Below are 13363 nucleotides of genomic sequence, written 5' to 3' on the forward strand. Positions count from 1 at the left end.
ATGTTTAAAAATCATCTCACTGGGAATTTTGTAGTTCACAGATTCATTCTGCACCCTTGAGGTTTCGCCTGCACGGATGTAAAAGTGCACTGCACACACACAGGTCTCCTAGAGGCCAGAGGAGGGCATCTAACAGCCTGGGGACTGGAGTTACCCACAGTCATGAGCTGCTGCCACGTAGGGCCTGGGGATCAGACCATGGTGCGAGTGGGCAAGTGCTCCTTGCAGTGAGCCGTGACCTCCCCAGTCCTCCTCCTCGCGTCCAGAGCATGCGTGTCCCCCTCAGGACGGGTTCTCATGTGTCTCAGATGTGTTTTTTTTTTTTTAAATATAAGATTTATTCATCTATCTTGCACCTATGTGAGCTCACTATAGCTGCATAGGGTGTGAGCCTGTGTGGGGTCTCTGGGAATTGAGTGACAAGACCTCTGAGCGCTCCAGTCCCGCCCCAGACATTTAGAGTTTTTTTGGTGTGTCAGGGTTTTGCTGTTTTTTTTTTAAGAGTAGTGGTTAGTGCTCTTGGGTATTTTTATTTAAAATGCTAGGGTTTTATTTTTGGGGTTTAAGAGTTTTAGTGTCACCAGGCAGGGGTGGCACATGCCTTTCATCCCAGCAGCACTTGGGACAAGGCAGAGGCAGTGGATCTCTGAGTTCGAGGCCAGCCTGGGCTACAGAGTGAGCTCCCACATGAAAAGCACACAAAACTTTTTTATTTTATATAAAAATCACGGCCGCCTGCCCGTGTCTCTGTAGACGCGGATCTCTCCGCGGGGGTGGGGGGCGGTTTCAGTCTCTGGGGTCCCCGGGTGGCCTGGCGAGTGGATGTTGTCCTTCCCTGGCAGTCGCAGTTCCCCACTTGCGGGAACCACACACACGGCGGGCAGGCGGGCAGGCAGGCGGGTGGGCAACTCACGGCCATCTGTGAGGGGAGGAGAGGGCGCCCTCTGCTGGCCTGTGGGTGTTATAGCGGCGGTAGGGCGTTCCCTGCCTTTTCCCGGGACCCCACAGGTGGACGGGGATGCTGACAGCTGAGATGCGGGAGACCAGAATGGGGTCTCACCTGAGTGAGCATGAGGCGGGGACATGCCCGCGATGGGCAGAGGGGGACGTTTTATTTTATGACTATTTTTATAGATTATAATACGTGACACGGGGAAACTGAGGCAGGGGCGTGACCGCGAGTCACAAATCTGAGGCGGGGACTGAGCGTGCACTGCGTGTGAGGCGGGAGGATGCCCACAGATGGCTGGACACGGTGAGGCACGGGGATGACAGGGGCACGGGGATGCCCGCGAGCTACGGGAGGCTATGAGGCAGAGGGAGGGCGGGAACGGAGAGGGAAAAGCAGAGGGAACACAGGGCTGACAGCAGCAGTGGGTGATGGGCGGGGCCAGCGGCGGCTGCAGGCAGCGGCAGCGGCACCGCCCCCTCAGAGTGATGTAGATCTGGGAGTGAAAACACCATTCTTGCTTCCTTTTGAAGAGGTTGCTCAGAACTGTAGGGCTGCCCTTTGCTCTTCGGAGCCTGATGCCTTCTTGAGTTGCCTGGAATGTGGGCAGTGAGCTGGCACAAGGGCAGCATGCCTCTTGGTGGTCTTTCAGGCTTGCACCAGGTTTGTTTCTGTCCTCATCTTCCATTTGTAAGAACCAAGGCTATACAGCCCAGTCTCCACTTCTGGGATTAAGGCAGCTGCTCTTTGACCTTTGTGTGCAATAGCAAAAATGATACAGGTTACATGTATATCCAGCCCTTGTTTTGAGTATTTGCTGAGCAGTCTGATTCCTTTTGAGAAACAGCCACCTCACAAACCAGCCTGAACACTTGGGCTTTCGTGTTGGCGTCTGTAGAGTTTCTTTCTCTCTCACTCATGTGGGGATGGGGGCTTGGAGTGTATGAAAGTACTCAAATTTGTGACCAACTCAGCTTCCTGCACTGTGGCCTACAGTTGTCCCTGTATAAAACTGTGCCAACGCGTTTGCTGTCACGTGCCTATGGTCGCCTCTACGAAGTAGAACTTCTTTACTGGCTCCGGAGGCCAGTCTACAGCATGTATATCTGGACCTTTGGGGTGAACATGACTGAGGCTGCAGTGGAGGACCTGCACCACTACCGCAACCTCAGTGAGTTCTTCCGGCGTAAGCTGAAGCCTCAGGCACGGCCTGTCTGTGGCTTGCACTGTGTGGTAAGGCCTGGCGCACTGTAGTACATGGTATCTGAGGGAGGCACACTGTAGAGCATGGTGTCTGTGAGGCACACTGTAGAACATGTTATCTGAGGGAGGCACATGTTAGAGCATGGTATCTGAGGTAGATACACTGTAGAGAATGGTATCTGAGGGAGACACATTGTAGAACATGGTATCTGAGGGAGGTACACTGTAGAACATGGTATCTGACTGAGGCACACTGTAGAGCATGGTTTGTGTGAGGCACACTGTAGAACATGTTATCTGAGGGAGACACACTGTAGAGCATGATATCTGAAGGAGGCATACTGTAGACCATGGTATCTGATGGAGGCACACTGTAGAACATGGTATCTTAGGGAGGCACACTGTAGAACATGGTGTCTGAGGGAGGCACACTGTAGAACATTGTATCTGAGGGACACACACTGTAGAACATGTTATCTGATGGAGGAACAATGTAGAACATGGTATCTAATGGAGCACACAGTAGAACAAGTTATATGAGGGAGGCACACTATAGAGCCTGATGTCTGTGGAGTCACACTGTAGAACATGTTATCTCAGGGAATCACACTGTACAGCATGGTATCTGAGGGAGGCACACTTTAAGCAAGGTATATAATTGACTCTAACTGTAGAGCATGAATATCTGAGGGAGTCACATGGTAGAACATGTTATCTGAGGGAGGCACAATGTAGAACATGGTATCTGAGGGAGGCACACTGTAGAACATGGTATATGATTGACACACACAGTACAGTATGGTATATGAGGGAAGCCATTATAGAACATGTTATCTGAGGGAGGCACACAGTAGAACATGATATTTGACAAACGCACACTGTAGAGCATTGTGTCTGTGAGGCACTTTGTAGAACATGTTATTTGAGGGAGACACAGTGTAGAGCATGGTATCTGAGGGAAGCACACTGCAGAACATAGTATTTGAGATAGGCACACTGTAGAGCATGGTATCTGATGGAGGCACACAGTAGAACATATTATATGAGGGAGGCACAGTGTAGAGCATGGTATCCATGGATTCACACTGTAGAGCATGTTATGTGAGGGAGGCACACTGTAGAACATGGTATCTAAGGGATGCAAATGTAGAACATAGTATCTGAGGGAGGCACACTATAGAGGATTTTGTCTAGGTATAGTGGAACATGTCTATAGTCTATGTGTGGTGCTTCATGTCTATAGTCTAGGTGTAGTGGGACAAATCTATAGTCTAGGTGAAGTGCCACAAGTCTGTAGCCTAGTTATAGTGGAACATGTCTAGAGTCAGGGTGTAGTGGGACTTATCTATATTCTACGTGTAGTGGGACATGTCTATAGTCTATGTGCAGTGGCCCATGTCTATAGATTATGTTTAGAGAGACATGTCAATACTGTATGTGTATGTACATGTACAATATTGTACTGTATGTTCATGCCTATAGACTAGGTATAGTGGTTCATGTGTATAGTCTAGGTGTAGTGAGACATGTCTATAGTCTAGGTGTAGTAAACATGTCTATAATCTAGGTGTAGTGGGACATGTCTATAGCCTAGGTGTAGTGCTTCATGTCTATAGTCTAGGTGTAGCAGGTCATAGTCTAGGTGTGGTGGTTCATGTCTATAGTTGAGGTATAGTGGGACATGTCTACAGTGTAGGTGTAGTGGGACAAGTCTATAGTCTAGGTGAAGTGCCTCAAGTCTATAGCCTAGGTGTAGTGGAACATGTCTATAGTCAGGGTATAGTGGGACATGTCTGAAATCTAGGTGTAGTGGGATATTTCTATAGTCTAGGTGTAGTGGGACATGTGTATACTCTAGGTGTAGTGGGACATGTCAATAGTTCAGGTGTAGTGGGACAAGTCTATAGTCTAGGTGAAGTGCCTTATGTTATAGCATAGGTGTAGTGGACCATGTCTATAGAAAGGGTATAGTGGGACATGTCTATAGTCTAGGTCTTGTGGGACAAGAATATAGTCTAAGTGTAGTGGAAATGTCTACAAGCTCAGTGTAATGGGACATGTCTGTAGTCTAGGTGCATTTGGACATGTCTACACTCTAGGTGTAGTGGTTCATAATTATAGTGTAGGTATAGTGGGGCATGTCTATTTTTAGGTATAGTGCTTCATGTCTATAATCTAGTTGTAGTGAGACAAGTCTACAGTGTAGGTGTAGTGGGACAAGTCATTAGTCTAGGTGAAGTGCCTCAAGTCTATAGCCTAGGTGTAGTGGAACATGTTTATAGTCAGGGTGTAGAGGTTCATGTCTAGGTTTAGTGGGATATGTGTATAATCTAGGTGTAGAGGGATATGTCTATAATCTAGGTGTAGTGGAACATGTCTATAGGCTTGGTATAGTGGTTCATAACTATTGTCTATATATACTGGGACATGTCTATTGTCAAGGTATAGTGGTTAATGTCTGTAATCTAGGTGTAGTGGGACATGTCTACAATCCAGGTGCAGTGTGACAAGTCTATAGTCTAGGTACAGTGCTTCAAGTCTATAGTGTAGGTGTAGTGGAACATGTCTATAGTCAGGGTGTAGTGGGACATGTCTATAGTCTACTTGTAGTGGGAAAGGTCTATAGTATAGGTGTAGTCAGAAATGTTTACAATCTGGAAGTAGTGGGGCATATCTAAATGTAGTGGAACATGTCTATAGTCTAGGTGTATAGGGAAATGTCAATACTGTATGTGTAGTTGTTCATGACTATAGAGTAGATATAGTGGTTCATGTCTACAGTGTAGGTATAGTGCGACATATCTATAATCTTGGTGTAGTAGGAGATGTCTATAGTATAGGTGTAGTGCTTCATGTACATTGTATTGGTGTAGTGTGATATTCCTACACTCTAGCTGTAGTGAGGCATGTCTATAGTCTAGGTGTAGTGGCACATGTCTAAATTATATGCGTAGTGGTTCATGTCTATACTCTAGGTCTAATGGGACAGGCCTGTAGTCTAGGTGTAGTGGGACATATCTATATTCTAGGTGTAGTGCTTCATGTCTATAATCTAGTTGTAGTGCTTCATGTCTATAGTCTAGGTATAGTGATTTATATCTATAGTCTAGGTGGAGTGTTTCATGCATATAGCCTAACTGTCGTGGGACATGTCTATAGTCTAGGTGTATTGGGACATGTCTATTTTCTAGGTTTAAAGGGACAAGTCTAAAGAATAGGTGCAGTGGTACGTGTCTATAATCTAGGTGTAATGGGACATGTCTATATTCTAGGAGTATTAAGGCATGTCTATAGTCTAGGTGTAGTGGTTCATAACTATAGTTTATGTATATGGGACATGTTTATAGTCTATGTATAGTGGGACATTTCTATCTTCTTGTTGTAGTTGTTCATTTCTATAGTCTAGGTGTAGTGTGACATTTCTATTGTCAAGGCGTAGTAGGACATGTCTATACTGTATGTGTAGTGTTTCATGCCTATATACTAGCTATAGTGGTCCATGTCTATAGTCTAGGTGTAGTAGGACTTGTCAATATTTTAGGTGTAGTGGGACAAATCTATAGCCTAGGTGTCGTGGGAGATGTCTATATTCTAGGTGTAGTGATTAATCTCTATTGTCTAGGTGTAGTGTGATATTTCTGCACTCTAGCTGTAGTGACACATGTCTATAGTCAAGGTGTATTGGAACATGTCTATGGTCTAGGTGTAGTGGCACATGTCTATGCTGTATTTGTAGTGGTTAATTTCTATACTCTAGTTACAGTGGGACATGTCTATACTCTAGGGGTAGTGAGACTTGTCTAAGGTCTAGGTGTAGTGGGAAATATCTATACTCTAGGTGTAGTGGGACGTGTCTTTAGTCTTTGTCTAGTGGGACATGTCTACAGCCTAGGTGCAGTGGTTTATAAGTATAGTATAGGTATAGGGTATCATGTCTATAAGACATGACTAGGTTTAGTCGGACATTTCTATAGTCTAGGTGTAGTGAGAAACAACTAAAGTCTAGATGTAGTGGGACATGCCTATAGTCTAGGAGTAGTGGGACATCTCTATGCTTTATGTGCAGTGGTTCATGTCAATAGTCTAGGTGTAGGGGACATGTCTATAATCTAGGACTATTAAGACATGTCTACCCATGGAAGGAGTTACAGAGACAAAATTTGGAGCTGTGACGAAAGGATGGACCATCTAGTGATTGCCAAATGCAGGGATCCATCCCATAATCAGCTTCCAAATGCTGACACCATTGCATACACTAGCAAGTTTTTGCTGAAAGGACCCAGATATAGCTCTCTCTTGTGAGACTATGCCGGGGCCTAGCAAACACAGAAATGGATGATCACAGTCAGCTATTGGATGGGTCACACAGCCCACAATGGAGGAGCTAGAGAGCTTCCCTTTAGCCCAAGGAGCTAAAGGGAACTGCAACCCTATATGTGGAACAACAATATGAACTAACCAGTACCCGGCAGCTCTTGTCTTTAGCTGCATATGTATCAAAAGATGGCCTAGTCGGCCATCACTGCAAAGAGAGGCCCATTGGACTTGCAAACTTTATATGCCCCAGTACAGGGGAACACCAGGGCTAAAAAGGGGGAGTGGGTGGGTAGGGGATTGGGGGTGGGTGGGTATGGGGGACCTTTGGGATAGCATTGAAAATGTAAACGAGGAAAATACCTAATTAAAAAAAATAAAAAGACATGTCTATAGTCTAGGTGTAGTTGAACATGTCTATATTGTATGTGTAGTGGTTCATGTAAATAGTCTAGGTGTAGCTGGACATATCTACACTCTAGGTGTAGTGGGACATGTTTATATTCTAGGTGTAGTGGGACATGTATATAGTCTAGGTGTAGTGGGACATGTCTATATTTAATGTGCAGTGGTTCGTGTCAATATTCTCGGTGTTGCGGGACATGTCTATATTCTAGGTGTAGTGGGATATTTCTATATTCTAGGAATAGTGGGACATGTCTATAGTCTAGGTTTAGTGGGACATGTCTATAGTCTAGTTGTAGTGGGACATGTCTACAGTCTAGGTGTAGGGGTTCATGTCTATACTCTAGGTGTAGTAGGACATTTCTATTGTATATGTGTAGTGAGGCATGCCTATAATCTAGGTGTAGTGGTTCATAACTATAGTCTATGTATAGTGGGACATGTCTATAATCCATGTGTAGTCTGACATGTCTTTAGTCTACATGTAGTGGGACATTTCTATCATCTTGGTGTTGTTGGTCATCTCTATAGTCTAGGTGTAGTGTGACATTTCTATTGTCAAGGTGTAGTGGGACATGTCTATACTGTATGTGTAGTGTTTCATGCCTATATACTAGGTATAGTGGTTGATGTCTATAGTCTAGGTGTAGTAGGACTTGTCTATATTTTAGGTGTAGTGGGACAAGTCTATAGCCTTGGTGTAGTGGGAGATGTCTATATTCTAGGTGTAGTGATTAATCTCTATTGTCTAGGTGTAGTGTGATATTTCTGCACTCTAGCTGTAGTGATACATGTCTATAGTCAAGGTGTATTGGAACATGTCTATGGTCTAGGTGTAGTGGCACATGTCTATGTTATATTTGTAGTGGTTAATTTCTATACTCTAGGTATAGTGGGACATGTCTATATTTTAGTGGTAGAGAGACCTGTCTAACATCTAGGTGTAGTGGGACATATCCATACTCTAGGTGTAGTGGGATATGTCTTTAGTCTTTGTCTAGTGGGAAATGTCTACAGTCTAGGTGTAGTGGTTCAAAACTATAGTATAGGTATAGGGTATCATGTCTATAAGACATGTCTAGATGTAGTCGGACATTTATATAGTCTAGGTGTAGTGAGTGGGAAATAACTATAGTCTAGATGTAGTGGGGCATGCCTATAGTCTAGGTGTAGTGGGACATCTCCATAATTTATGTTTGGTGGTTCATGTCAATAGTCTAGGTGTAATGGGATATGTCCACAGTCTACTTGTAGTGGGATATATTTATAGTCTAGGTGCAGTGGGACATGTGTATGCTGTGTGTGTAGTGGTTCGTGTCAATAGTCTAGATGTAGAGGGACATGTCTACACTCTAGGTGTAGTGGGATGTTTCTATATTCTAGGTGTAGTGGGACATGTCTATACTCTAGGTGTAATGCTTCATGTCTATAGCCTAGGTGTAGTGGAACATGTCTATATTCAGGGTGTAGTGGGACAAGTCTGTATACTAGGTTTAGTGGCACATGTCTATACGGTATGTGTAGTGGTTCATGTCAATACTCTAGGTATAGTTGGACATATATATAGTCTAGGTGTAGTGGGACATGTCATTAGTCTAGGTGTACTGAGACATGTTATTAATCTAGGTGAAGTGGGACATGTCTATACTCTAGGTATAGTGGGACATGTCGTTAGTCTTTGTTGTGGTGGAACATCTATAGTCTAGGTGTAGATGTTCATAACTATAGTCTAAGTATAGTGGTTCATGTCTATATTCTGGGTGTAGACTAACATTTGTATAGTCTAGGTGTAGTTGAAAATGAAGATAGTCTAGGAGTAGTGTGACATGTCTATAGTCTAGGTGTAGTGGAACATGTCTACACTAAGTTCATGTAGTAGTCTAGTTGTAGTTGGACATCTATATAGTCTTGTATAGCTTTGGGACATGTCTATAGTCTAGGTGTAGTGGGACATGTCTATAGTCTAGGTTTAGTGGGACATGTCTACAGTCTAGGAGAAGGGTTTCATGTTTATACTCTAGGTATAGTGGCACATGTCTATTGTCTATGTACAGTGGGACATGTCTACAGTCTAGGTGTACGGGGACATGTCTATAACTAGATGTAGTGGTTCATATCTAAGTCTATATGTAGTGTGACATGTCTATAGTCTATGTGTGGTTCTTCATGTCTAAAGTCTAGGTGTAGTGGGACATGTCTACAGTCTAGGTATAGTGCTTCATTTATATAGTCTAGTTGTAGTGGGACATGTACAGTGTAGGTGTAGTGGGACAAGTCTATAGTCTAGGTCACGTGCCTCAAGTCTAAAGCCTAGGTGTAGTGGAACATGTCTATACTCAGGTTGTAGTGGTTCATGTCTATAGCCTATGAGTTTTTGGACATGTCTACCGTCTGGGTGTTGTGGGATATTTCTATAGTCTAGGTGTAGTGGGACATGTGTATAGTCTAGGTGTAGTGGAACATGTGTATAGTCTAGGTTTAGTGGGACATGTGTATTGTCTAGGTGTACAGGGACATGTCTATAGGCTAGGTGTAGTGGTTCATAACTATAGTCTATATATATTGGGATATGTCTATAGTCTAGGTGAAGTGGTTCATGTCTATATTCTAGGTGTAGTGGGATATGTCTATAGTCTAGGTATAGTGTGACAAGTCTAGAGTCTAGGTGAAGTGCCTCCTGTCTATAGCGTAGGTGTAGTGGAACATGTCTAGAGTCAGGGTGTAGTGGGACATGACTATAGTCTACATGTAGTGTGAATTGTCTATAATCTATGTCTAGTGGGAAATTACTAAAATCTATATGTAGTGGGACATGTCTATAGTCTAGGTTTTGTGGGATATATTTATAGTCTAGGTGTAGAGGGACATGACAATACTGTATGTTTAGTAGTCCATGATTATAGACTAGGTATAGTTATTTATGTCTATAGTCTAGTTGTAGTGGGACACATCTATAATCTAGGTATCATTAGAGATGTCTATAGTCTAGGTTTAGTGCTTCATATCTATTGTTGTGGTGTAGTGTGATAAACCTATAGTCTAGCTGTAGTGAGACATGTCTATAGTCCAGGTGTAGTGGCACATGTGTATACTCATGTGTAGTGGTTCATGTCTATACTCTAGGTCAAGTGGGACATGTCTACAGTCTAGGAGTAATGGGACATGTCTATATTCTAGGTGTAGTGCCTCATGTCTATAATCTATGTGTAGTGCTTCATGTCTATAGTCTAGGTGTAGTGGGACATGTCTATAGTCTAAGTGTAGTGGTTCATGTATATACTCTAACTATAGTGGGACATGTCCGTAGTCTAAGTGTTGAGGGAAATGTCAATACTGTAGGTGTAGTTGTTCATGACTATAGAGTAGATATAGTGGTTCATGTCTACAGTGTAGGTATAGAGTGGGACATATCTATAATCTTGGTGTAGAAGGAGAAGTCTACAGTCTAGGTGTAGTGCTTCATGTACATTATCTTGGTGTAGTGCGATATCCCTACACTCTAGCTGTAGTAAAACATGTCTATTGTCTAGGTGTAGTGGGATATATCCATAGTGTAGGTGTAGTGGCACATGTCTATACTCTATGTGTAGTGGCACATGTCTATACTATATGTGTAGTGGTTCATGTCTATACACTAGGTCTAGTGGGACGTGTCTATAGTCTAGGTATAGTGGGACATGTCTATATTCTAGGTGTAGTGCTTCATGTCTATAGTCTAGGTGCAGTACTGCTTGATGTCTATAATCTAGGTATAGTGATTCATGTCTATAGTCTAGGTCAAGTGGTTCATGTATATATTCTAAGTGTAGTGGGACATGTCTATAGCCTACGTGTAGTGGGAAATGTCTATAGTCTAGGTGTAAGGGACAAATATATAATCTAGGTGTAGTGGTACGTGTCTATAATCTAGGTGTAATGGGACATGTCTATATTCTAGGTATAGTGGGACATGTCTATAGTATAGGTTTTGTGGAGCTAGTCTATAATCTAGGGGTAGAGGGATGTGTCTATAGTCTAAGTGTAAAGGGAAATGTCAATACAGTCGGTGTAGTTGTTCATGACTATAGAGTAGATATAGTGGTTCATGTCTACAGTGTAGGTATAGTGGGACATATCTATAATCTTGGTGTAGTAGGAGATGTCTATAGTCTAGGTGTAGTGCTTCATGTACATTGTCTTGGTGTAGTGCAATATTCCTACACTCTAGCTGTAGTGAGACATGTCTATAGTCTAGGTGTAGTTCTTCATGTTTATAATCTAGGTGCAGTGCTTCATGTCCATAGTCTAGGTATAGTGTTTCATGTCTATAGTCTAGGTGGAGTGGTTCATGTATATAGTCTAACTGTAGTGGGACATGTCTACAGTCTAGGTGTAGTGGGGCATGTCTATAGTTTAGGTGTAAGGGACAAGTCTATAAACTAGGTGTAGTTGTACGTTTTTATAATCTAGGTGTAATGGGACATGTCTATGTTCTAGGAGTGTTAAGACATGTCTATAGTCTAGGTGTAGTGGGACATATCTATATTGTATGCGTAGTGTTTCATGTCAATAGTCTAGGTGTAGCAGGACATGTCTACATTCTGGGTGTAGTGGAATATTTCTGTAGTCTAGGTGTAGTGGGAATGTCCACAGTCTAGGTGTAGCGGGACATGTCTATAGTCTAGGTTTAGTGGGACATGTCTATAGTCTAGTTGTAGTGGGACATGTCTACAGTCTAGGTGTAGGGGTTCATGTCTATACTCTAGGTGTAGTAGGACATTTCTATTGTATATGTGTAGTGAGGCATGCCTATAATCTAGGTGTAGTTGTTCATAACTATAGTCTATGTATAGTGGGACATATCCCACTATAGTGTAGTCTGACATGTCTATAGTCTCTGTGTAGTGGGACATTTCCATCATCTTGGTGTCATTGTTCATCTCTATAGTATAGGTGTAGTATGACATTTCTATTGTCAAGGTGTAGTGGGACATGTCTATACTGTATGTGTAGTGCTTCATGCCTATATACTAGGTATAGTGGTTGATGTCTATATTCTAGGTGTAGTAGGACTTGTCTATATTTTAGGTGTAGTGGGACAAGTCTATAGCCTTGGTGTAGTGGAAGATGTCTATATTCTAGGTGTAGTGATTAATCTCTATTGTCTAGGTGTAGTGTGATATTTCTGCACTCTAGCTGTAGTGACACATGTCTATAGTCAAGGTGTATTGGAACATGTCTATGGTCTAGGTGTAGTGGCACATGTCTACGCTGTATTTGTAGTGGTTAATTTCTATACTCTAGGTATAGTGGGACATGTCTATATTTTAGGGGTAGAGAGACATGTCTAAAGTCTAGGTGTAGTGGGACATATCCATACTCTAGGTGTAGTGGGACGTATCTTTAGTCTTTGTCTAGTGGGAAATGTCTACAGTCTAGGTGTAGTGGTTCAAAACTATAGTATAGGTATAGGGTATCATGTCTATAAGACATGTCTAGGTGTAGTCGGATATTTATATAGTCTAGGTGTAGTGGGAAATAACTATAGTCTAGATGTAGTGGGACATGCCTATAGTCTAGGTGTAGTGGGACATCTCCATACTTTATTTGTAGTGGTTCATGTCAATAGTCTAGGTGTAGTGGGATATGTCCACAGTCTACTTGTAGTGGGATATATTTATAGTCTAGGTGTAGTGAGACATGTGTATACCGTATGTGTAGTGGTTTGTATCAATAGTCTAGGTGCAGAGGGACATGTCTACACTCTAGGTATAGTGAGATATTTCTATATTCTAGGTGTAGTGGGACATGTCTATACTCTAGGTATAGTGGGACATGTATATATATTCTAGGTGTATTGGGACATTACTGTAGTCTATTTGTAGTGGGACATGTCTATAGTCTAGGTGTAGTAGAACATGTCTATAGTCTAGTTGTAGCGGGACATGTCTACAGTCTAGATGTAGTAGGGGTTCTTGTCTATACTCTAGGTGTAGTAGGAAATGTCTATATTCTATGTGTAGTTGGACATGTCTATAGTCTAGCTGTAGTTGTTCATAACTATAATCTATATATACCTGGGCATTGCTATATTCTAGGTGTCGTGGTTCATGTCTATAGTCTAGGTGTAGTGGGACATGTCTATATTCTAGGTGTAGTGGGACATTGCTATAGTCTATGTGTAGTGGAAATGTCTACAGACTAAGTGTAATGGGACATGTTTGTAGTCTAGGCACATTGGGACATGTTTATAGTCTAGGTGTAGTGATTCATAACTATAGTCTACGTATAGTGGTATATGTGTATAGTCTATGGGTGGTGCTTCATGTCTAATGTCTAGGTGTAGTGGGACATGTCTATAGTCTAGGTGTCATGGGACATGTATATAGTCTAGGTGTAGAGGGACATGTCTATAGTCTAGGTGTAGTGGGAGATGTCCATAGTCTAGGTGTAGTGCGATATTTCTACACTTTAGCTGTAGTGAGACATGTCTATTGTATTAGGTGTATTGGG

General features: G+C 42.6%; 1 protein-coding gene across 1 annotated transcript in view; it reads left to right on the forward strand.

The window, feature by feature from the left end:
• Window positions 1–981: 981 nt before the first annotated feature.
• Window positions 982–13363, forward strand: part of Gm41099 (predicted gene, 41099) — a 45549-nt gene continuing 33167 nt past the window's right edge. Inside the window, exon 1 of the mRNA XM_011244853.1 lies at window positions 982–1255. Coding sequence (XP_011243155.1) covers window positions 1233–1255 — 23 coding nt within the window. The 5' untranslated portion in view covers window positions 982–1232. The remainder of the gene's footprint in view (window positions 1256–13363) is intronic.

Source organism: Mus musculus, chromosome 14 (assembly GCF_000001635.26).
Source record: "Mus musculus strain C57BL/6J chromosome 14, GRCm38.p6 C57BL/6J".
Lineage (NCBI taxonomy): Eukaryota > Metazoa > Chordata > Mammalia > Rodentia > Muridae > Mus > Mus musculus.